Below are 24,093 nucleotides of genomic sequence, written 5' to 3' on the forward strand. Positions count from 1 at the left end.
TGTTCGAATTATCAACAATTTTACAGTAAAATAAATAGAATCCTAACCATTTGATCAAAAGCATTATGTCGGCAGCGGCGTGTACTACTCCCATCAATTGTTGAACTACTGCGCAAGCGCATTGTGAAGGACGCCAATTTAAATATGGATGGTCGTTTTATTTATTTGTTTACGTTTTAAGTGTTTTTAAAGGTTACTTGCTACTTTTATAACAATAACATAAAATGCCTGCAATAAATGTAAGTTCTTAATGGATTTTTGATTTTTAAACCAGTATATAATTAAATAAAGCTAAACATTTTTTCTAATTTATTCTGACAAAAATGCTAGGCTAGGCCGGCTAATAACGGCTTGCATTGTTTGTGACTCTCTGTGGCGGAGCGGCAGCGGTTAGGTATTGTGTGGTAGGTAAAAGATAGGCCTAGCTAACTTTTATAGCCTAATGTTGTTCAAAAACTTTTTATACATGTATAAATTGTTATTTTTACCTTTTAAACCTTATTTTAGCCACATTCAGAATACAAGAAAAAGTTTCGTTGGCATGATTCTTTTAAATCTGCATCGTTTACGCCAACAAAACAGCAATCTGCAGAAACTGCAGGCTTGTCATCTTTTGATTTTGGTAAATATAACTTAAATATTCACACTGCACTTATTAAGTGTATTATTAATAATATAGGCTAGTAAAGCCACATACTAAATATTAGTATTACTAGCCTATTATATATGTTATGCGCGATTTGAACGATTTGCGCAATTTAAAATTGCGCAAAAAAATCCTTGCGCAATTTGAAATTGCGCAAAGAATTCTTGCGCAATTTAAAATTGCGCAAGGATTTTTTTGCGCAATTTCAAATTGCGCAATCAACTTGCGCAATTTCAAATTGCGCAAGAAAATCTTTGCGCAATTTTAAATTGCGCTGCACAATTTGTAAATTGCGCAAGATAGTTCTTGCGCAATATGACACCTTTGCGCAATTTGAAAACGAACTGTAAATTTTCCCATACATGGCTAGGCCTAGGCAGAGGAGTTTAAAATTTAGTATTTTATTATATAAATAAGACCATTTCAATGAAGATAATGTTTAATACTCACTTTTTAAGTTTTTAATATTAGTTTAATAAGCTAGGCCATGTAACCTAGTCAGTATCAGTAGTCCAGACCCTAGCTAGGCTAGAGTAGTATAGCCGACCGCCCGCGCCGCGCCCGCCTGGTGGAACACCACCGCTTCGTTTTCCTTCGTCGGTTCTTCGACGGTATGCTAACTTATAACAATATTTGCACTACTAAAATAAGGAAATGCGATATTTATCTTTAATTTTGAATCATTCTTAGAAATTACTATATAAATATGGGTGTGCATGATTTCACAATCTGTCGAAAAACCTTGCGCAATTTGCAGATTACTTGCGCAATTTAATACGTTGTTTGCGCAATTTGAAACACATGTTTCAATTCAAATTGCGCAAGGATTTTTTTTGCGCAATTTCAAATTGCGCAAATCGTTCAAATCGCGCATAACATATATATAAAGTACAGTAAAGGCCTTGCACTGATGAAGGGCTAGTGTTGCCCGATAGCTCTGCTAACTTTTCTGGCTGTTTTACTTCTCGTTTTGATTTAGCTTTTCGCTTTTATTTTGTATCTCCATTGAGATCCAGCCACTGATACCCACAGCATTGTCAGTTTTTCAGTAATTTGCCTTTGGATTTATAAAGTAAAGGCCATGTATTGTACGGTAGTAAAGTTGTAAACCAAATTTAATGGCTCACATTTGTATTTCCAATGCAAATAGGAAATTAATCACCAGATTACCTGAAAGATCATCAAGCTTCAAAATTAATCAAATAGGAATTATAATACAGTAATGTATCTCTTTAATTATTTTTTCAGCCAAAACATTTGCAAAAGTACGGGAACCAGCTCTCCAACATAAGAAGCGGCCGAACTTTGAAACAACGTATAGCACTCGGATCCTTCCAGAACCGCTGGTAGGACATGAAAATGACGACCTGCAGCCTTCGCCATTGAAGTCAGCATTACGACATCCCCCTAAGGCAGCCCCTACTAGGCCTAGGAATGATTCTAATTTCAATAATAATTCAAAAACGAGGTTTGTTTGATAACTTTTACCCACTGTCCAAAAAAATTGGTTGGTAAATTTATAGTGCTTAATATTGTTTTGTTTTTTTAATTTCTTTATTAATTTAGTACTTTATCATATAATTTTAGGGTAATTTACAGCAAGAAAGACAAGGAAAATGATCTTGCAAGTAATACACAAAACTTAGTGATGGACAAGAAAAATGAGGACAAGCAAGGAACCAGGAATGAAAAAGAAAAGAACGAGGTTAGACTCATGCTCTGACAAGTTTGATAGCAAGCTCATGCAATGCAAAACCAAATGTGTAACTGTAAATTGTCAATAATAGGAAACTCAAATACATTAACTCTCCTAAAGCGTACAACCCAAATTATGAATAGAATTTGGGTATTTAATAATGTTAAATTCCGAGCTGACTTTACTACTGACTGTAGGTGCACTCTTCTGGGTGGTTTCCTCTTCTAAAGTTTCTATCTGGAGTTTTAGGGTAGTATTCAATTCATCTAATAGTAATAATGTGTTATAATAATTTACATAAACTTCAGGTGAACAGAGCTATGCAATTCCAGGCTGGAATAAGAGCACCACAATCAGGAGGTCCCAAATACAACACAGAGTATCAGCGACAGTTTGCTTGGAAAAAACCAATAGTTAAACAATCACCATTAATTGCTGCTGAACAAGTAAGGGTTTTTTATTGTCTTTATTGTAGTCAACTTTTTACTTGAACCAGTTAAGCACGGTTTACCAACAAACCAACCTGAGCAAACTAGTGATAACAATAACTCAGTCACTTCCAGAATTCTTAAACTTTTCCTAAACTTTTCAGATGGTTTATAGTTCAAATACCAACATATCCCCATATGTTCCTGACAAAATTCAAAGAAGCAGTGAATACCAAAACCAATTTCAACCCTGGAAGATACAGGGTCCCAAAAATGAAAGAGATAAACTGAAGAAAATTGCAGAACGGGAAATCAAGGCAAAGTACAAAATTAGAAATAAGGTTTGTACTCTATAACATATATTCAAGTTGTTAAGTACTTTGATACTAATACTAAAGATACCTTGGGATCTTTATATGTATTTGATGTTTTTTTAAATATCTCTTAGAAAAAGAAGAAACGTTTATCTCCAGAGAAAATGACAGCAGCTGGTGTGCCATCAACTATTGTTCATGAAGATCCAGGTCTATTGAAAAGGATACAGAATCCACAAGCACCGTTCTTTCCACACGCTAGTCTTAAGTAAGTTCTATCATATAAATTTGTCTTAAGTAATTTCTACCATAACTTACACATATTAAAGATCATTCTTAAACCACTTGACAGGCAGTGTACAACCATCATAGAATGGTTTAACCAAAACCAATGAGAGAAACTGGTAATGACAGAAGATTCACTCTTTATGCTTCTATTTTGGTCTTGTTACTTAGAAAATGGAAATCAGAATACAACTCTAACTTTAAGTCTCCAGCCAAATTCAAGTACAGTCATGGTGCCTGGAAAGGTGCGGATCCCCCTCACATCCAACCAAGAGACGATAGTTCTTACAGAGGTCAAATAAATGATAAAGGAGATAATATTCAGACATCAAATAATCAAACTTGTCCAAACTGGTTTAAGGAGGTTTGTCTAGTTATGTATTTGGTTCTTTTCTTCAAATTTCTTTTATGTATTGATAGCAGGCAATAGTTTTGAAAGAATAGAAATTAAAAGGCAAACACCAAACAAGCAAAATGGAAGAAAAAACCTGTATATAAATGTTGTTTTCCATTGTTTTATTATATTGTATAGGTAGCAGAGTTAAGAGAACGTGCAAAACAGTACAAAAAACGTGCTAGAGGAACGCATTTCTCGCGAGAACATCTGGCGCAGTTATTGGCAGAACAAGCTAAATTATGGGATCAACCAGCAGACAATGGAGATGATACCACCAACAAAAATGACAAGGACCAGAATATGTATGTACAGTGGGAATTGATAAATTTTAAATAATTATATACACTTTTTCTGTAGTGTAAGTTAGATGAGACATCTCCGCTTCAACTTTTCTTGTTTGAAATTTAGAATATTTTTATGATTTAGGGTTCCAGCAGGCAAAGCAAGCAACCAAGATGATCTAACGCCACATGTTGAAACCAGTGAAGATGATACAGAGAAACCAACAAGAAGGAAGCTAGCCTGGGGCAGGAAGAATAATCAAAATGATAACAACAATGATAATGCTTCAAGGTATGGTTAATGAATTGCTACAGCTAGAGTTCTATTTTATATCTCCAATTTAAAGCACGAGAAATTATAAAATAGTTTATCCATCCTGTAATTGGTGAGTTACTCGCTGTTGGATGCGTATGGAATAAAAAAAATACTATTCTTCTTTAGTATTGGTAGCATCCCAACGCCTCCAGACCAGAGAGATTCAGTTTCATCCAGTAGCAACTTAGAAATCACTGATGAGAATGGAAGAGTGCCTACACCAGAGCTGCCAGATAAAGGAATCAAACGAAGACACCACTTTGATAGAACCACGCCATATACAGGTACAGTAGGAGTATAGAAATAATGTCATTTCTAAAGCATTATCAAACTTTGTGTGACAACAAAATGTGATGTGCCCATATATCGATATGATGATGTCATATCACTAACTATATTTAATCATATCACTACCATATTTGGGCACATTATACTTTTTTTTTAAACTAGTTTGATAGTGTAGACAGAGCTTGAAAACATTGGTAAAATATTGACAGCTTGAGTAATATTTACATTTAGTAATGTAGATAGTCTAAAGTTTTGAGAATAATGTTGAAGTTTTTAACGATATCATTTTGTTATTTTCTTTATAGGTGGTGCTTTATTAACATCACCACAACCATCAAGAATTGCAGTTGTTTCGTCGCCAGTTCCAAAAGACCCACTAGCTGAACCAATCTACAGACCTGGTAATCGTGAATATGCCGTTGACAAGTCTCCACCTCGGTACAAAGGAGGTACTGTGATAGTTTAATTTTGGCATAAAGTTGGCCCTGCTTCCCTCAAAGAAGAACATAAGTGTATAGAGCTTGAAAAAATCTTATTAGTTTTTTATAATTTTTATTTACAGGACGTATAAAACCAGGTATTACATATAAAAAGGATCAAGGCAGTAGTGATGAATGCAACAACGATGATGACGATGTCACACCGGTAAAAGCGACTTCACGCCCATCAAAAGCGACAGAGGTAAGTCAATTGATAAAGTTGTACCAAAAACTGTTGCATCATGATGTATTACTTGCACACTATCTCAATATTGGAGACCTTGGGAGACTTTCTGGTTTCAGACTTTCTGTTTTTAGGAGAATCAACAGTACGTTTTGTCTATTGTATTTACTTGTTTTGTTTTAATTTTCAAGCCTCTTGCAGCATCGCCGACAGCAGGGGTAAGATCTAGAGACCCAGACCCGTTGAACGATGATTTGTCCGAACATTCATTCAACAGACATTCCAATAACTACTTCCAAACAAGTCCTGGTGTGAAGTACCTCCCAGGTACAGGTTCACCACCAAGAACGTGGGCAGCTCCACGTCAACAAGCAATACACAGGGAACAAACTAGGCCTAGTGGAGGTAACAAACACATTGGATATAGTACTAGTCTATCTTTAGGAGAAGGGTTGGTGAATCCACCAGTCAGGAGTTCTTCTCATGGCAACTTGTTTACAAGCAGATTGTCTGAATAGCACCCCTAGACAACTTGTTTACAAGCAGAATGTCTGAATACCACCCCTAGACAACTTGTTTATAGGCAGAATGTCTGAATAGCACCCCTAGACAACTTGTTTACAAGTAGAATGTCTTAATAGCACCCCTAGACAACTTGTTTACAAGCAGAATGTCTGAATAGCACCCCTAGACAACTTGTTTACAAGCAGAATGTCTGAATACCACCCCTAGACAACTTGTTTATAAGCAGAATGTGTGAATAGCATCCCTAGACAACTTGTTTATAAGCAGAATGTCTGAATAGCACCCCTAGACAACTTGTTTACAAGCAGAATGTCTGAATAGCACCCCTAGACAACTTGTTTACAAGCAGAATGTCTGAATAGCACCCCTAGACAACTTGTTTATAGGCAGAATGTGTGAATAGCACCCCTAGATGACTTGTTTATAAAGCAGAATATCTGAATAGCACCCCTAGACAACTTGTTTATAGGCAGAATGTCTGAATAGCATCCCTAGACAACTTGTTACAAGCAGAATGTGTGAATACCACCCCTAGACAACTTGTTTACAAGCAGAATGTCTGAATAGCATCCCTAGACAACTTGTTTACAAGCAGAATGTCTGAATAGCACCCCTAGACAACTTGTTTATAGGCAGAATGTGTGAATAGCACCCCTAGATGACTTGTTTATAAAGCAGAATATCTGAATAGCACCCCTAGACAACTTGTTTATAGGCAGAATGTCTGAATAGCATCCCTAGACAACTTGTTACAAGCAGAATGTGTGAATACCACCCCTAGACAACTTGTTTACAAGCAGAATGTCTGAATAGCATCCCTAGACAACTTGTTTACAAGCAGAATGTCTGAATAGCACCCCTAGATGACTTGTTTTGTCAGCATGTTCATGTCTGTGGGACTGCCCAGGTGTAGAGCATACATAATACAGTAGATTGATAGAAATTGTGCATGAATTCAATTATGGTTATCTTTCATATCCTAAATCTAAAGGAAAACAAACCCAGGAAACGAGCATATTAGGGTTGGTGCTTGAAAGTTGTTTAAATACGGTACTGAAGATCCTTGATTTCAAATATTCATATCTACTCTTCTTTCTTATTTACAGGTCCTTTAGATAAAGCACACACTAAAAACCTGCAAGGAAGACCTCTGACAGCAAAGCCGATGTCACGTGACCAAGCTAACCAGATAGAGAATCAACTATCAGATGACGATGTTTCATCCATGTCCTCTGCCAGACAAGCGCGGGGAAAGTTAGCAGCCAAATCTACAAGAAATTCACGCCCAAGGACTGATCACACTAGAGACAATATACATCCATCTTTGGGCGTATCGAAATTAGACGATAGTCCGTCTAGTGATCAATTGTCCGCAATATCAAGTGTTTCCAGTTGTTCATTAGCGTCCGATATACTTGATCGAGCACGGAACCGAAGGGACAAATTTTGGGGAAGTAGTGGACAGACTAAATAATCAGCTTAGTAAATGCTAAGACCTGAAATTTTTATAGTCAATTGTACATAATTTTTACTAATGTAATTTTAATTATGCAAAGTAGCTTTTAAAAAATCCAAATGTAATTTATTTTAAATGGTTTTATAGACACTAATCTTTTTTAATGTAAATTTTTAATGAGGTTTTATAAGATCCCAAAATGTAGTTCTGTAACTGTTTTCTAATTCTAATAATAATACCCATCAAATTATTAAAACATTATTATTTTTGTATTTGTACTTAGGGAAGGAAAATCATTTTATTTCTGAAAAAAAAAAGAAAACCAAAAATGCTGATTTTAGTCAGATATGCTAGTAGTGTAAGACATGTGTGATCTGTTTTTCAAAATGTAAAAAACAATCGAAATTAAACCAAACTGAAACACTGTGATTCATGTAAACTTTCCTTTATTTACGCCATTGTTCACCAGCAGCAATTTACAGTAACAATCCAAATTAAAAGTGATGATTTATGATCGTGGTCTTTCCTTCTTCTCTTTGTACAAGGCCCACATGGATACATTGGCTACTTTCACCACCTTGAAACGGACTCCGGGGATGTCACCAACGGCGTGGCCCTTTCGCCCGAACCCAGCAACTAACACTTCATCGTTTTCCTTTTAACAAAACAAATAATATGTAAAATTGCAATTTTCAAAAGCAAAAGTATTTTATTATTATATTAGGTAAATTCAAATCCTGGTAAATTTTATTTATAAACGTCTGAAAATTCTTAGGGTTTAAACAATAATTACCTCAATGTAGTTTAAGCAACCATCTCTAGGCACGAAAGCGGTAATCTTTTTACCGTTCTTAATCAACTGAACACGGACACACTTTCTGATAGCAGAGTTCGGCTGTTTGGCTTCTACACCACTGTAAAGTTTAAAAGAAATTTAAAACAGTGTTATGAAACTTGTATTTTGGTATGCGAAAGAGCAACATAATAGATGGTCTTTCTGCTCTACAGTACTTTCGCAACGCAATCTCTCTGGCTTAACCCAATTAATAGACATTCAGCTGCTGTGCGGAATGAAATAGGCTCATTCATAGTTTAGTGGCGCTTTGTAAATATGAATTGCGACGATGATGGATAGCATGGCACAATTTAAGGGCAATCCAATTTAAGTATGTTGATTTTCATGCGCTCTTACATCTTTTCCAAAACAATGCCCTTTGCGTGAGAAGCACCTCCAAAGGGATTAGCTTTGAGGGCAGTGCCCAAATGAGCTTTTTTGTAATCCTTATCGTGCCATCTCTGATCTCGTCTGTGATTCCTTAGCTTACGTGCAGTACGCAGACCTCTGGGCTTACCACTACCTGTAGTAATGAATCAATGTGTTTAAATTACAAATAATGCAACGTCCTGTGTGGTACACAACATGAACAATCAAAAAGATTATTTAAAAAAAATAGAATTTAATATTAAGCCTAACTGAAAAATAACTAATTATTTAATCATTAAAACATGGTTCAAATGAAGAAAATACATCTAATACAGGGGGTATATAGCTAGGCCTCTTGTTGGGTCATACCGCTCGAGTTCGCATTGCGTAGGGCGGCAGCAGCAAGGCCCCGCCTGCTGTCTATGAAATACACACGACGGGTACACGACGCTCAGTGTCTGAATATCTTTGCATATTTTTTACAACAAATAACGTGTTTCTGACAATAATAAGTACACTATGCTAAGCTTGAAAATAAGTACAGTCAAATTAGGTTGATAGAGTATATATTTTATTAGTCTATAATTTGATAATTTTAATTTAAACAGAGCACGTGCAATAACTAACCCATCTTGTTTTTTAGGTTGATCGAAAAGGTCTAATCAATCCCAAAATGCAATTCACCAGAGCAAGCGCTAATCAAATGATAGAGGGCAGCATTCCCTGCAAAAAAACAATAACAAAAATCTAATCATCGCGGCGGCCCAACCCACATTAAAAATCTGCAGAAAATATGGCAGCGTATCCTCCAACAGGTAGCTTTCAGCCGGGGCAGGCATCTGTACCTGCAACAAAGGTAGAAGTATCTATTGCTTGTCGGTAAGTTGAATTTTATTTGATTTAAAGTATATTGCCAGTGAAGACCCTTTCGTTATGAGAACATAGCCAGGGCTCGCGCGATTCAACACGGGTGTCACCCACCCATCAATACCGCACGCGATCGATGCTTGTGCTCGTTTAAAAAAAAACAGCTTACCCATACAAATAAATGGATAATTCGCTTTGTTTTTCAACATAACATCAAAAATAAAGCCTACCACTGACTAGACTAGTACTAGGTAGTAGTAGCGGGCAATTTATTTCCATTCCAAGCCAATAAAAACTTGCTCAAAAATGTTAATTTATGTAGGGGCCTAATAATAATAATAATAATATGAATAAATAAATAAATTATGTCTTCAAAACTCAAAGAAGGACTGGAGTGAACAACAGTCAATTTCTCTACCAACATGTGTATATGTACTCTTATTAAGTAGTCTTGGTTCCTACGAATGGAGAACGGGATGCATGTACACGCAACGTGTGATCTTGAATGAAACAACTGTCGCTTGTTGTGGACATGTGTTGCATTTACAATATGTCCACTTTCAGTTGCATGCTATTCATTGAGTTAGTTAAAATTAAGAAAGTGCAATAGTACTAGTGCAATAGTACTAGTGCAATAGTACTTACACAATATAATGTATCAATGAATCAATGTAATAAATATTTTGTTTATTAATATTTAATTTTATGTATCCAAGCCTTCTAATTCCAACTTTCTTCCATCCATGTGACCTTCCATGTGACCTTTATGTACAATGATTTAGACAGGAATAAACATTTGATATGCGCATACAACAATTTGAATAATCACAATAAAGCTGTTTATAAGTCTTTTAAGGTAGCTATTTTGAAATCAAATTGCCATCAATTATAAACTGCAACTTTTGTTTAAATGTCTCAAATTGAACCGTATAAATATGCTAGTTAAAAAATGTTTAAATATATCAATAATTTTTTATAGGAACTTGAGTGACAGAGATGTTATGTCTAAATCTGACCCAAGTAAGATATTATATATATTTTTTAATAAATGTTGAATGCAATAATTTTGTTGCCAATTCAGATCTTAACTGATAAAATCACTACACAACTTCATAGTATTGGGATGATAAAAAAGAAATATTGCTCAGCTAATGAAAAATAACAGAATTAGATTATTAAATTTACAATTTGATTTAAGATAATAATGAAATAATGTCTGTCTTTTTCATAGTGTGTGTTTTGTATACAACAAAGCTTGGAACTAAAGAATATGCTGAGGTAAAAAGACTTATATTTTACAAAATTTACAAGTATTTGTCAACAATCAACAAATATTTTAAAGAAGATTTAATGGTCTATTTTCTTGATTTATTTTTTAAAGTTAAGTTCCTAAAAACTGTCTTAAACTCAAATGTTAATATTGAATAATTTTATGTTTTTTTGAAAACTACTTAGTATGAACGAACTGAACAAGTGAAAAACACATTAAATCCAGAATTTGTGCATAAATTCAATCTAACATACTGCTTTGAAGAGTGCCAGCGTCTTCGCTTTGAAATGTGAGTCAGATTATTATTATAACATTCGATATTTTGGGTGTGAGTGGCAAATTATTCCCAACAACCAGAAACTCATTTAGCTGACAGACCTTTTGAGTTCGTACACGCTCTATTGCTTTCATCATCCCTAATGACACACCATCCCAGCGCGTATGTCTACGTCAAATGTTACCACTGATATATGACTATCTATTATTTGTATTTGTAAAAATGCCAATGATTTAGAACATTATTCTAGTTCAATGTATCATTTCATCGAAGAGTTATAATATATTATGCAGAAATGATGTTGTAAGGACCTTATCTCAATCCCAGCATGTCTAGATAAAATGTTAATTACTGATATGAATATTCATGAGGAGGTATTGTAAAATAAATCAGAATGCATAATTGGCAATCATTAGGAAACATTTTTTCATTTCATGTTTAGCTTAAACATATCTAAAGAGTGTCATTTTACGCTCTATTGATTTTATAGTCCCTTGACACACCATACCAGCCTGCTAGAATCAAATGTTAATTACCGATATGAATATTCATTTGCTGTGTGTGTGTATTGCTAGTATGAATGCATGGTTGCTAATTGTTTGGACACTTAATTCCTTGACCCTGGTCCCAGATTGCAAAAACTATATTGATAGAATTGGTTTTTATTTTCAGTTATGATGTTGATTCACCAAAGCAAGCTCTGGACAAACATGTGAGTCTTAGAAATCGATCTAATCACATTATTGATTTTGTAGTTAATGAAAGCTTAATAGACTCTCCATAAAAAATTGACAGTAGAATACTCAAGACGGTTATGAATTCAACATGCTTCATATTTAATACATTATAAACCAGACTATAAACTGCTTTGTATGACAGCGGGGTAATTTATCAGTCGCCACTTAAACCACAAATATACATTAAATACACCTTTTTTCAGGATTTTCTTGGTGGAATTGATTGCACACTCGGCGAGATTCTGGGGGCTTCTGGTAACAAGCTAACAAAACCATTAGAGTAAGTATTAAATATCACATTTAATATATAAATATTCCAATATTCTATCATTAGAACATTGATTATATATGTGAAAATCTAAATACAGAAATATTGAGTGTTTAAATCAAAAACATAAATCATTGTCAGAATTTTAATTTATTATCCTAGTAAATAGAAGTTATTTGACAGTATTTGACATTAAATTTTAAAAAAAATGAAAAACGACGCCTCACTTAAGAGTGAGAGTAATTATATTAAGTGAAAACTATTTGTGACGTAGGTACTGTAGGATTAAAATATCATACAATTTTTTGAGTTTGAATGGAAAGAATTCTGGAGAAATCTTCATATACTTATTAACAATAAAAAATATCTAAAAATAGTAAATCGAAGTTAAACAGTATTTGACATTAAATTTAAAAAAATGAAAACAGACACCTCACTTATAGGACAGAGTAATTATATTATGTTGTAAGTGAAAACTATTTATGATGTAGGTAGGATTAAAATAGCATACATTTTCTTTAGTGTGAATGGAAAGAATTCGGGAGAAATCTTGATATATGCAGAAGAAGTTAGCGAATGCAAGGTAAAGAGTTTTACACATAGACATTTAATTATTTTAAAAAATACAATATACTGGAAAATTTTATGTTTAATTTGCTATTAAAGATGTATTGTCCCCCAAAAACAATATATGAAAAATGAAGATTAATTAAATCAGACTTTGAATATGTTATTTTGTAGTTTTAATAAAGTTAATCACTTCCATAAAAAAAAATAATGTTTTCACCTATAAATTGACAAAATAAATGGTTAAATTCAACCAAAAAACCCACTGGCTGGCAGCCAATTTGGCCATGTTTTGCTTTATATTACAGTTTTTTCAGGTAAATATATATTTTTTTCCATCCAATTTTTGGTAAAAGTGGATAACTATTATGTTACATTAAAATGGCATATTCAACAAAAATTTTGTTAAGAATTATTTTTTCAGGGGAACAATACATGACATGTCTAAGACTCCTAAATGAATAACTTACTAGCCAGAAATTCCAGCATAAAATATTGTACAATTAAGCACAATTTGTAATTAAAAATGAATTGCAGGATTTGGCAACTTTCACGATGAAAGGACACAAACTAGACAGGAAAGACTTCTTGGGCAAGTCAGACCCTTTCCTCATCTTCTACAGAAGCAACGAAGACAACAGGTATTAATATTATCTATTCAATAATGTTTATTATTAACTCTGAACTCATACATTTTAAAAGTAATTTTTTTTTTTTACCAAGGGTTAGGCCTACATACTCTATCAAAGGTGCTATTCCATCTATCCACATATAATTGTCCTTCAATAACATTTTTATATTTCTAATTACTCTATTTTAAGTTGTTGCAGTTATTTTCTTCAATGTATTAGTTCTGTGCATGGAAAAAGTTGTATTTTAAGAAATGTAAACATTTTTATAATTTGGAAGGTGACCACCAAGCTGTAGTGTGCAATGTCTCCTCAAGCTAATATGTGCCCAAACTTAGAGTACTGCCTTTTTTAATGTACTAACCTCCAACATTGATTAAAGATGCAAGCAGTGGAGTAATTGTATAAAAGTTTGGTGTTTTTTTTTCGTTTTATTTGATTAAAATATAGCTACACAATCGTTCATAAGACTGAAGTGATCAGGAACACACTTGATCCAAACTGGCGCCCTTTTGCACTGATGGTTCGTAAGCTCTGTAATGGCGATTACGAGCGATCTATCAAAGTAGAGTGCTATGATTATGACAATGACGGCAGGTATGGTTTCAATATGTTTTACATTTATTCATACATTTTCTTATGAACTTTATCTTTTGTTGTAAAATGTCATGGTTTTAGCCTTCTGGCTATTTGTGGCATTGTTCGTTTTTATTACACTATTAATTAAAGCTTTTTATTGTTATAATAGCCATGATCTGATTGGTGAATTTATTACTAACATGCGTCAGTTTGCTGAGGGAAAGAAGACATTTGAGGTAAATAAAATTGTTTATCTTTAAATACATTCCTTCTCTTCATTGCATCTTTATTCCTCTATTTATAATCTACATTTTGTATACCATTCAAAAGGCTGCAACGTGCACAATCTAGACATTTGTCTATGCTTTATTTTCCAGATAATTAATTTGAAGAAAAAAGATAAGAAGAAGAATTACAAGAACTCTGGCACAATAGAACTGATAAATTGCCGAGTTGAAGTGCAACCAAGCTTTCTTGATTACATCAAAGGAGGAACGCAACTTAATTTTACTGTGGCCATTGATTTTACAGCATCTAATGGTAGGCAATAGTCTTCTTGCATAATCTGTTAGTACAGTAATCAGAAAACAGAGTTATCCCTGCAATGACCACTATAGCTTATCTTTAGATAAAACTCAAAGTAACTAATTATAATAATTTGAATTGCAGTTTCGAAAATCTGATTTAAAATTCAATCAGAAATGAAAAAGAAAAAGTGGTTATATTACTTTTTTTATTTATATAAATCACATTGATAATTTTATCCTAATTTCTAATCATTTTCATATTCCTGTAGATAATTTATTTAAACCCAGCAAAATTAATCCATTGTAATGATCATTCAACTTAAAAAAACTATATCACTGTGATCTCACATTTTTATGGAAAAGCAATCTGACACTTATCCTAATTCCTAAATCTTATATTCCTGTTGGTAATCTAGTAATCCAGCCTAATCCCAACTACCTTAATCCATCCTATTGATTATTCAATGATATCACTATCCTCACTCAAGCAATCTGACACTAATCCTAATTGCTAATCTCTTGCATTATCTATAGGTAATGCAAATAATCCTAACTCTCTGCACTACATTGATCCATACCGACCTAATCACTATGCTCAAGCTATCCAAGCTGTTGGTGACATCATACAGGATTATGACACAGATAAATTGTTTCCAGTTCTTGGATTTGGTGCTAAAATTCCTCCTCGTGGACATCTGTCTCATGAGTTTCCAGTGGTAGGTATTGCAGTTTCACAAACACTACCCACCTAGCTATGGCACTCTTACAAAGTTAAATTAACGTATGAAGGTGTGTCTATCACAGTTACTTATAAAAATGCTTGCATTATTAGGTTTAAAGAGTGAACAAAATGTAGTTAATGTAGAATAATTTTGACATAATCCCTAAAGAATTGTTAACATTTTTAGAATATATTAATAATTTTGTTTCGAAGTTCAGGATACAAATACAAAGCAAGACCCTTTTTAGTATATGTTCTGTGGGTATTATATTTTTTCTTTTTCTTTTAGAACTTCAATGCAGAGAACCCGTTCTGTGTTGGGATTCCTGGTGTTATGCAAGCATATCAGAACTGCCTGCCTCAAGTACAGTTCTTTGGGCCTACTAACTTCTCTCCTGTCATAAACCATGTGGCAAAGTAAGTAGGATTCCATTGTTAGCTTGACATTACTAGTTTGATTCTATTGGAGAAATTTCATATACTTGAACAAGGTCATGTAGGCAAAAGTACTTGATGCAAAGCTGAGCAGAATAGAAATAGTCAAAGACGCTAGTTATAACTTAAACATTTTAATGCACTACAGGCTGTTTCATGAAGAGTGCTCAATCTTCAGTTACTGTATATAGAGAGCTGTTGATTAATTATAACTATCTTTTATTTTATGTGTTTGTCTTGTTTATTTTCAGGTTTGCTGCAGCATATCCTGATGGATCTAACTACTTTATCCTGCTCATTATCACAGATGGCGTTATATCCGACATGGACCTTACTAAAAACTCCATCATAAGAGTAAAGTTTTGCATTTGATATCTATTCAGGGGAGACCTTTGGGATCTAACAAAGTGTCCCTAACAGGGGGGGGGGGGGGTCCTCTAAGGGGGGTTGGCAGTAGTTTTAAGCATATACAGTATTTCCACTTCCCTGAATAGAGTGTCCTCTGGTGGTCGGCAGTAGTGTTAATGCATATATTGCCCTTTGTTCATTTCATGTTATAGGCGTGTTCTTGGGGTATCCAAAATGAGGAACTTTAAACCTATGATTGTATCAGACAATGATGTTTTATATACTGTGTGTAGTACAGAATAAAACAATCAAATTATGAATTGTATTTGGTTTTTGCTGTTTGATTTTGAAAGATTTTCTAACTTTTCATTTATTACTGTAGGCTAGCGGATTACCCATGTCTATCATTATTGTTGGAGTTGGCCCAGCAGAATTTGATGGTAAGTATTCTTTTTGATTGGAAAACATCATTGACATGCTAAATGGAAAAAGAAGATCTTTGTAATTTTATTTACTAATTCTTAATAAGTTATTTGTTTTATCTTTAGCTATGGAAGAACTTGATGCTGATAAAGGCGCATTGCAAAACTTTGGTAAAGTTGCAGAAAGAGATATTGTACAGGTAAGTGTATTATGCTGAAAATAATTGTATGAAATGATTCTCAGATTCTGAACAGAGAGGTCAATGCCCTTAAGCACTTAATAAATATTGAAATCATTTTTTTAACCAGTTTGTTCCTTTTCGGGAGTATGTTGGTGGAGTTGCAAGTGGAAACCTCCTGTTGAGCCAGGCTAGACTAGCAAAAGATGTCTTAGCTGAGGTGCCAGAACAGTTTATGTCGTATATGAAGAAGCAGGGAATCAAGCCTTTTGCAGAAGCTAGGCCTAGCCAACCAATACAGGTTCAGTAAATCATTTTACAGAGGCTAAAGAAGCTACGAGTGAGTTAAACTAAACCATTTAAAGAGGCTAAACCGGGCTACAATCGATTAAGTAAATTATGAGTTGAAATCTTTTACAGGGGTTATTCCTAGCCGTCCAGTAGTCTGCTATTTACAATAGTTTTATTCTACTGCATACTGTATTACAACTTGTTTATATTACTTATTTTGTGGCATTTGTTTTTAAAATGAAGGTTGGTGCTTGGTTTAGTGGATCATTATCATTGTGATATGCCACATTTTTAACTCTAAGATGGAGTATTTGTTTGTCATTCAATTTATTCCAGGTATAGGTACTATCATATAAATTACCCTCTTGCCATTTTAGTGTGTTTTTCTTCCAGAACAAAATTCAATATCTAGCTCAACAGAACTATGTTTTAACGGTAACCATTTGAAATTCAGAAAATAAGAAACAAAAATAGTTTTCATCAATAAAAATTGAAAAAGATTTTTTTAGTGGAAGATTTGAATTAACCTGCTCTACCTTTTGAAATTATTACATAACTTCTTAAATAGATAAACTTATTAAATAACTTAAATATAGAAATTCTATAGCAAGGTACAGTATGTGAATGTGTTGGACTAGGAGAGTTTAGAAGTACTACTGATAATGTTTACCCATTCCCCTGCTGTGTGGATCGTAAAACACACTCCCAATTGCTCATATTTTGATATTTAAATTAGTTATTGTGTGTTGTGTTATAATTATAATAGTATCATGTTTTAATAATGAAAATATTACAATTATAGTATTAGATCGTAACATTAGTGAAATAATTTTTAGTGTTTTAAAATTCAAGTTATAATTACTGTTTACATAATTATGTAATACAGACTTAGATACAAACAAAGTGCAATCTTAAATTGTAACTATTTGCATAAAATGAATATGCAAGTGTCAGTTTACTGAGCTGCATTTGCATACATGTGTGAACATTCTCATTTAATATAATACCTTGCCCTGATATATAATATCACATTTAAAAAAGGAATTGTATTTATTTATTATTTAAAGTTTGACCAACATAGTATTGGTGATTACCATTCCTTACTGTAAGCCGAATTTAATTTCATTATGTTACTAATTATTTAAATCATTTTGATATAATCAATTTTATAAAATACTATTTTAGTATAATATTGTTTGTTTATATACGTTTGCCCTAAAGACCAAACCACTTGTTTTTCATAATGGAAAAATGTTCCTATTTATGCAATGTGCAAATTTACATAATGTAATGCATTTATCAATTATATATATATATATATATTTGAATTTTGGCTTTTTGTATATTATATCATGAAGGTATCATGATTTGATTGCGTAGTTATTATAAATCTTCTTACTCATAGATAGATAGTTAGTATTTAATGTGGCTTTTTTCTAAATACAATATTTCGTGTATTCTATGACATTTAGTGACCTTCATTCTTCAACTTATGTGCAATATTATGTAAGTGTATAGTGCCTGATTATCTGTATTACTTTCCAGGAAAGTAACTGAATTGTTGCAGAGTAAAAACATTAATAATAATAACAGTACATCATATGTTTACTATAATAATTGTTGTAATTTGATATGTTTGCCATTTTCTGAGTAGAGTAGAATTGAAGATTTAGTTGCCTTTCTCCACCTATTTACAGTATAAGCAAACACCAATAGTTCAAGTGAAGATAAAGTTATTATCATCGTTTTAAGGTCCACATGACGTTGAACATTTTAAGCATCTCTCAGGAAATAAGAATTGCGTGGAGCTGGTTCACACTAATCATGACGCTAAACAAATACGCTCTGCTGTGAACCATCCTTTTATTTCACAATTTGTTTTAGTCAGAACAAAATCAGCTTCGTGATTGTTGCCAGATTCTCGTTTTAAACTTTTTATAGGTTTAAAATCAAGAAATCAAGTACAGTCAACTCTCCCAATACCGGACACCTTTGGGCCGGCCAAATAAGTCTGGTTTTCCGGAAAGTCTGGTATTCGGAATGTGTTTTTAATGGTAAATATAAATTTGGGACCTTTTGGTCCTCAAAAAAAGTCTGGTATTGGGAGAGTTTCTGGTTTTCAGAGAGTCCGGTATTGGGAGAGTTGACTGTATCAACCAAAATTCTTTAAAGTAGATTAGTTGATAATATTTCATGGATATAAGGGGGATGTCAAATTATTCTACTACAGTAACTACATTTTACTGCAGTAATATATGACTTCAGTTTTAATGTAAACGTTCACGAGTTACTGCAATATTCAACAATGTGTATTATTACTCAAAAATTCTAAATAACTTAGGTTAAAGAGTAAACAACTGCAGTAACTGCAGTAGAATAACGTTGTCATGGTCCCCAATCCTTAGTTGATATAGTATAGGTTAATAAAGACGAGTGTACAATCTTTTAAATATATTGAAATATGAAATTCGGACATTTTATCTATGCAGTAATATATACACACCTAGTAAATATAGAGAATAGAATGCTTAATCAAATATTATATAAGAGGACCATTATCATATGGTGCTTGGGTAATCGTATTACATCACTGAAAATGTGATGAATTTTATTCCTTAAAAGTTCTGTTATGTAAATCATCAAATTACTTAAGTAACTATTATATGAAGTTAGTTTTGAAACTTTCTACTATTATACGTTCTATGATAAGTAGAAAAAATCTGAAGAGTAGGTAACAGCCCATATAGACTACCTCAAATATGGCGATCATGTAGCAACGGGATCATGTCAAAATCTTACGTATTCGGTATCATAAACTGAAAACCAACTTATTATTATCATAATGCCCACTGTTTGAATCTGCCATTTTTAAATCCTTGTTCTAAATCCTTGTTCCAATTTGGTCTTCCCCAGTCCTTATCTATCTCATCCATCCGTCTTTGGGACAATCCTTTTTAACCATTCAGGTAACCATCTGTTGACCTTCTTCATGACCAGCCTATTTGCATGGTTTAACATTTTCTTTCCAGGATTCTCATCATTCTTATTCTATTTAAACATCTGAATGTCAGTTGTCTATTTATACATTCAAGCATAATACACATCATTCAGCCAATCAATTAAATAAATCTGTTATAATAATTCGAATATGTAGAGGGTTCCCAACATACCTATTTGGATCTGCTTGATGGTTGGTTGAAGTATTTTAGTATTTCAGCAGTATTTGACTTTTTATCAGTACGATTCTCATATGCTTCTAGCTTGTGAATTTTTTGTATTTTTCTTGGTTATACAGTAGTAATGACTAATATCGAACAATTATAAACAATTTCTTCAGAATTTACATTGTAGTATTGTGTATGTGTGTAATTTTAACTTTGTATCGTATTAAATGAATTTAATTCCAGTATGTTATTCGCATTTTATTATATAATAAAACTATTATGAGAAATCATTGAAGAAACATTAAAAGATTAAAACAAAAGTTTGTTTTTGATTGTATTGTGTGGTTGTAGCAATGTAGAGTTGTTGAAAGATTTGCAAGGCCGCGAGTAAGCAAGGTTTGCAGATCACTAGGCTACGTGGTTAAAAGAAATGAAATCTGTCGTATTCGATTGGAAACTTTTGTTGTCAACATAAAGATTCATTTTTTCCTTTTTGTATTCCGAATGGTAAATTGTAAACGAATTGTATGGTGCTCAATGGAAAATCATTCGAATAAATAACGTTAACAACGCAAGCTTTTTTCTTAAGAACAATCTTAACGTTCAAAATAGGCATAAGTACTCAACGGAAAAATTATACTCAACGGAAAAATTATACTCAACGATAAAGCTCCTAATCGAATACGACATTGAAACAAAATGAATAGACACCAACATTATATATGAATTGTTGTATTTAATAAAAAAGAGTTTCGGAAAAATTAATCATTAATCAAAATTAATATTATGATCATGACGAAATACAGAATATAATATTTAACATTTTAGAGCATGAGTCCTTAGTAGAGTTCTAATATGAAATGTAACGGTGTTAGGGTATACAAAATGTCATGCCATCAAAGTGAAGAAAATTATCTTTCTTTTTGCAACTTAACAGTTCGAGTTGTCAGTATCGCACGATGATGTCACTTGATTGAAGTATAAGCCAGAAATACACAAATGGAGAGTTGATACACCATCGTAGCATTGATAGAATTTCTCACAGTCGTCTGGATTTTCATAGAAACCATTTGCTTTACCGCTGCATGAGAATCCTGTTGAAACCTGAGCTGCCACTTGGACTCCTTTGCACTCCAGAAATGCTGCCTGGCTACAGTAAGAAGGGGGGTTGTTGAACCCACAAATGTAAAAACGCCCACAAATGTGAAAACAACCACAAATGTGAAAACGCATCACCCACAAATGTGAAAACAACCACAAATGTGAAAACGCATCACCCACAAATGTGAAAACAACCACAAATGTGAAAACGCATCAACCACAAATGTAATAAACAGCGCCCACAAATGTGAAAACGATCATCGCCCACAAATGTGATAACGCCCACAAATGTAAAAAAAAATGAGAATTTTTCGGCCACAAATGTAAAAAAAAAAAAATCAGATGAAATTTAATGCTAGACTCAAACAATTTTGATCGAGGTACTACATTATATCATGATTGTATTGAGTTGTTTCAATAATTGTTTGTTCACGATACGTCTGTTAGGGTCGTGGTTAACACGTTGGATTATTATAATTTTCTGCTCATGCGCGCGATATTTGCACGTTAACTCGTTTAATGAACGTAATAGTTCAAGACGATATTTGTTATTTGCTGCGCGCGTGCACGATACTTCAAGGTCAAGGCCATGTTATATCATTGTTGCTTCTACTGGTTATTATAGTTATTAACTCGTTGGCTTACTGTTAAATGTACGTATAGTTCCAAGTCGATGCTCGATTCGATGTTTTTTTTGCGCGCACACGATACAACAAGGTCAATGTTAAATTGCTACTTGTATGTAGTGTGTGGTTATTAACTCGTTGGCTTACTGTTATGACTTCTAATGCTCATACAATTAGTGTTATAGGCATCTCCAATCAAGTGTAAGCCTACTATTAGTAGATAACATTATTTAATCGCATTGCAACTCCTCCTTAAATATTTTGTTAGGTAATTCATGAAGCCAGTTTGTTCCTCATTAACAATACCGTTATACCTTGTACGTTGACTTATTTACTTATAATTATATTATACATAAAAATTGTCGAATATACGTTTGATAGTAAATCAGTTAAATTGTAATGCATTCAATAGGTAATATTATTCTCCGTATATCTTTATAATTATCCGCTAAAAATAGATATACAAATTAAACAATAAGCATCAGATTAAACCACGAATGTAAATAGTAGTAGGCCTATAGTAGGAAGTTTTGTCCATTAGTATAATTGTTATAGATTTCATAGTATGTTTTATAGAATACATGTTCGTGACAAGTTTGATACTATCGTATCGTGTATTATGTTTGGTTGGATATTGGTGTTACGGTATTATTCTATGTTACAATTTGTTTATCGCTCTAAAATAAAGAAATATTCTTTTATTAGTTGTTCTTGCTCTAGCTCTTGTATTATTATCTTGTGGTTATAGTTTTGTAAAAAAATTGAACATTAGGAACTACTGCAATAACTGAACGACGAGTATAGCATTGATCTTGTAGTATCGTGTACACCGAGCATCGACTTGGAGCTATAATACGTACATAATACTAATAAATATAGTAAGCCCAACTGCACTTCAAGCAGCAATGATATATGACCTTGTAGTATCGTGTACGCGCCCAAAAACATCGAATCGAGCATCGACTTGGAACATACGTACATAACAGTAAGCCAACGAGTTAATAACCACACACTACATACAAGTAGCAATTTAACCTTGACCTTATTGTATCGTGTGCGCGCAAAAAAAAAATATCGAACATCGACTTATAACTATACGTACATAATAGTAAGCCAACAACCACACAGTAGAAGCAACAATGATATAACATGGCCTTGACCTTGTAGTATCGTGCACGCGCGCAGCAAATAACAAATATCGTCTTGAACTATTACGTTCATTAAACAAACGAGTTAACGTGCAAATATCGCGCGCACGAGCAGCAAATGATTATTATCCAACGTGTTAACGACGACCCTAACAGACGTATCGTGAACAAACAACTCAATACAATCATGATATAATGTTTGTCTGAATCTAGCATTAAATTTGATCTGATTTTTTTACATTTGTGGGCGAAAAAGTCTCTCTTGTTTTTACATTTGTGGGCGTTATCACATTTGTGGGCGATGATCGTTTTCACATTTGTGGGCGCTGTTTTCACATTTGTGGTTGATGCGTTTTCACATTTGTGGTTGTTTTCACATTTGTGGGTGATGCGTTTTCACATTTGTGGTTGTTTTCACATTTGTGGGTGATGCGTTTTCACATTTGTGGTTGTTTTCACATTTGTGGGCGTTTTCACATTTGTGGGTTCAACAGGGGTTGTTGGCATCAAAGGCGTAGTAGGACGAGCACCGGTGATGTCCGGGGACTCCTGAAGAACAGTTATAGTACCACTCACACATTCCAGTGAAGGGGTCGGGATAGATACCATCATTTTTACCAGAGCAAAACGGGTCAGAGTTTGCCTGAGATGCTGAAATATACAACAGTGGATGATTAGATTTTACGGTGCCTGGTAGATCCAGAAATTTCACACATGGGGTAGGGGGGGGGGGCGGCTGGGTGACTGTAGGCATCACAAATAAAAACACTATACATTTTTATTAATAATTTATACTATACTACTATTAAAATCAAAATTGTGAGGTATTTGATGAATAGGTGTTTATTTGATGATGAGAATAGTTTCTTGAAACATGTCACGGTATCTTAAGGCAGTTTGCCCGTTCATCAAATGCCTAACAATTTTGATTTTAACCCGAAGGTTTGGTGGTATCATACATGATTTATACTAAGTTACTTTAACATTCACAATTGAATGAAGTTAAACATTGATTTTAAAATCGATTATATATGCAGCATGTTGGAAAACAAGAATCTGATTGTATTAATTATGGTGAGGATGTGCTTCCACGAAGATCTTGAACTTAACTTTTTATTTGAAGAAAAGTGAATTCGTTAAGACCATCTTGCTATCTGTCTGTCGATGAATTACTCCAACAGTCTTCACATAAATCATGTCTTTAATAGCTAATTTAGTTATTATTTAATAAAAATTCAGTACTTACCAGCCGGCATTAGGCCAATGTTGATAACAATAACCAGTAGTGTAGTTGCAATACCCATATACATCTTGGTTTGAATAAGTTAATAGTGATGAGAATGTACAGTTGTCTTCAACGATACAGGTTAGAGAAGTTTGATTATTAAATTTCGTTTCAACTCTTTTATACCTTTCTTTCAGTTTGAACCTTGAAAAT

The 24,093-nt window shown here is 33.4% G+C and overlaps 3 protein-coding genes across 5 annotated transcripts; 2 read left to right on the plus strand and 1 right to left on the minus strand.

Annotated features, from left to right (window-relative positions):
• Window positions 1-128: 128 nt before the first annotated feature.
• On the plus strand, window positions 129-7,794 carry LOC140059404 (nuclear protein MDM1-like). Of its 2 annotated transcripts, none has more exons than XM_072105308.1 (15): window positions 129-239; window positions 508-622; window positions 1,895-2,114; window positions 2,234-2,351; window positions 2,651-2,788; window positions 2,935-3,111; window positions 3,219-3,352; window positions 3,541-3,733; window positions 3,902-4,068; window positions 4,193-4,339; window positions 4,490-4,647; window positions 4,957-5,100; window positions 5,214-5,332; window positions 5,506-5,719; window positions 6,946-7,794. In XM_072105308.1, exons 1-15 carry the CDS (start codon window positions 225-227, stop codon window positions 7,311-7,313), a joined length of 2,427 nt encoding a protein of 808 aa, XP_071961409.1. In that variant the 5' UTR covers window positions 129-224; the 3' UTR covers window positions 7,314-7,794. The 2 variants fall into 2 exon arrangements, with proteins under 2 accessions (XP_071961409.1, XP_071961410.1); XM_072105309.1 differs by having other exon boundaries at window positions 3,225-3,352.
• On the minus strand, window positions 7,725-23,817 carry LOC140059406 (small ribosomal subunit protein uS12). Of its 2 annotated transcripts, none has more exons than XM_072105312.1 (4): window positions 23,798-23,817; window positions 8,488-8,653; window positions 8,089-8,209; window positions 7,725-7,950 (listed from the first exon to the last, which is right to left on the minus strand). In XM_072105312.1, the coding sequence occupies exons 1-4, from the start codon at window positions 23,799-23,801 to the stop codon at window positions 7,804-7,806; spliced, it is 438 nt and encodes a 145-aa protein (XP_071961413.1). In that variant the 5' UTR covers window positions 23,802-23,817; the 3' UTR covers window positions 7,725-7,803. The 2 variants fall into 2 exon arrangements, with proteins under 2 accessions (XP_071961413.1, XP_071961414.1); XM_072105313.1 differs by lacking the exon at window positions 23,798-23,817 and adding an exon at window positions 9,127-9,211.
• Window positions 9,215-20,049, plus strand: LOC140059405 (copine-8-like). Its single transcript, XM_072105310.1, has 17 exons — window positions 9,215-9,378; window positions 10,346-10,386; window positions 10,598-10,644; window positions 10,822-10,925; window positions 11,586-11,625; window positions 11,854-11,930; window positions 12,441-12,501; window positions 13,023-13,126; window positions 13,565-13,711; window positions 13,863-13,929; window positions 14,071-14,233; window positions 14,755-14,936; window positions 15,231-15,358; window positions 15,628-15,730; window positions 16,107-16,164; window positions 16,273-16,346; window positions 16,456-20,049. The coding sequence occupies exons 1-17, from the start codon at window positions 9,293-9,295 to the stop codon at window positions 16,633-16,635; spliced, it is 1,662 nt and encodes a 553-aa protein (XP_071961411.1). The 5' UTR covers window positions 9,215-9,292; the 3' UTR covers window positions 16,636-20,049.
• Window positions 23,818-24,093: the final 276 nt, after the last annotated feature.

The sequence above is a fragment of the Antedon mediterranea genome, chromosome 9 (genome assembly GCF_964355755.1).
Source record: "Antedon mediterranea chromosome 9, ecAntMedi1.1, whole genome shotgun sequence".
In the NCBI taxonomy this organism is placed as follows: domain Eukaryota; kingdom Metazoa; phylum Echinodermata; class Crinoidea; order Comatulida; family Antedonidae; genus Antedon; species Antedon mediterranea.

What these genes read in the sequence shown, in the direction of transcription:
- LOC140059404 (XM_072105308.1), top strand. An exon ending in CTTGTCATCTTTTGATTTTG is followed by an intron (nt 623 to 1,894) that starts GTAAATATAACT and finishes TTATTTTTTCAG; the next exon opens with CCAAAACATTTGCAAAAGTA. An exon ending in TTTCCACACGCTAGTCTTAA is followed by an intron (nt 3,353 to 3,540) that starts GTAAGTTCTATC and finishes CTTGTTACTTAG; the next exon opens with AAAATGGAAATCAGAATACA.
- LOC140059405 (XM_072105310.1), top strand. Translation starts at nt 9,293, where the DNA reads ATGGCAGCGTATCCTCCAACAGGTAGCTTTCAGCCGGGGCAGGCATCT. An exon ending in CAGCGTCTTCGCTTTGAAAT is followed by an intron (nt 10,926 to 11,585) that starts GTGAGTCAGATT and finishes TTTTATTTTCAG; the next exon opens with TTATGATGTTGATTCACCAA. An exon ending in TGTCTCATGAGTTTCCAGTG is followed by an intron (nt 14,937 to 15,230) that starts GTAGGTATTGCA and finishes TTTTTCTTTTAG; the next exon opens with AACTTCAATGCAGAGAACCC.
- LOC140059406 (XM_072105312.1), bottom strand. An exon ending in GGCATTGTTTTGGAAAAGAT is followed by an intron (nt 8,210 to 8,487) that starts GTAAGAGCGCAT and finishes TAAACTTTACAG; the next exon opens with TGGTGTAGAAGCCAAACAGC. An exon ending in GTTGCTTAAACTACATTGAG is followed by an intron (nt 7,951 to 8,088) that starts GTAATTATTGTT and finishes TTTTGTTAAAAG; the next exon opens with GAAAACGATGAAGTGTTAGT.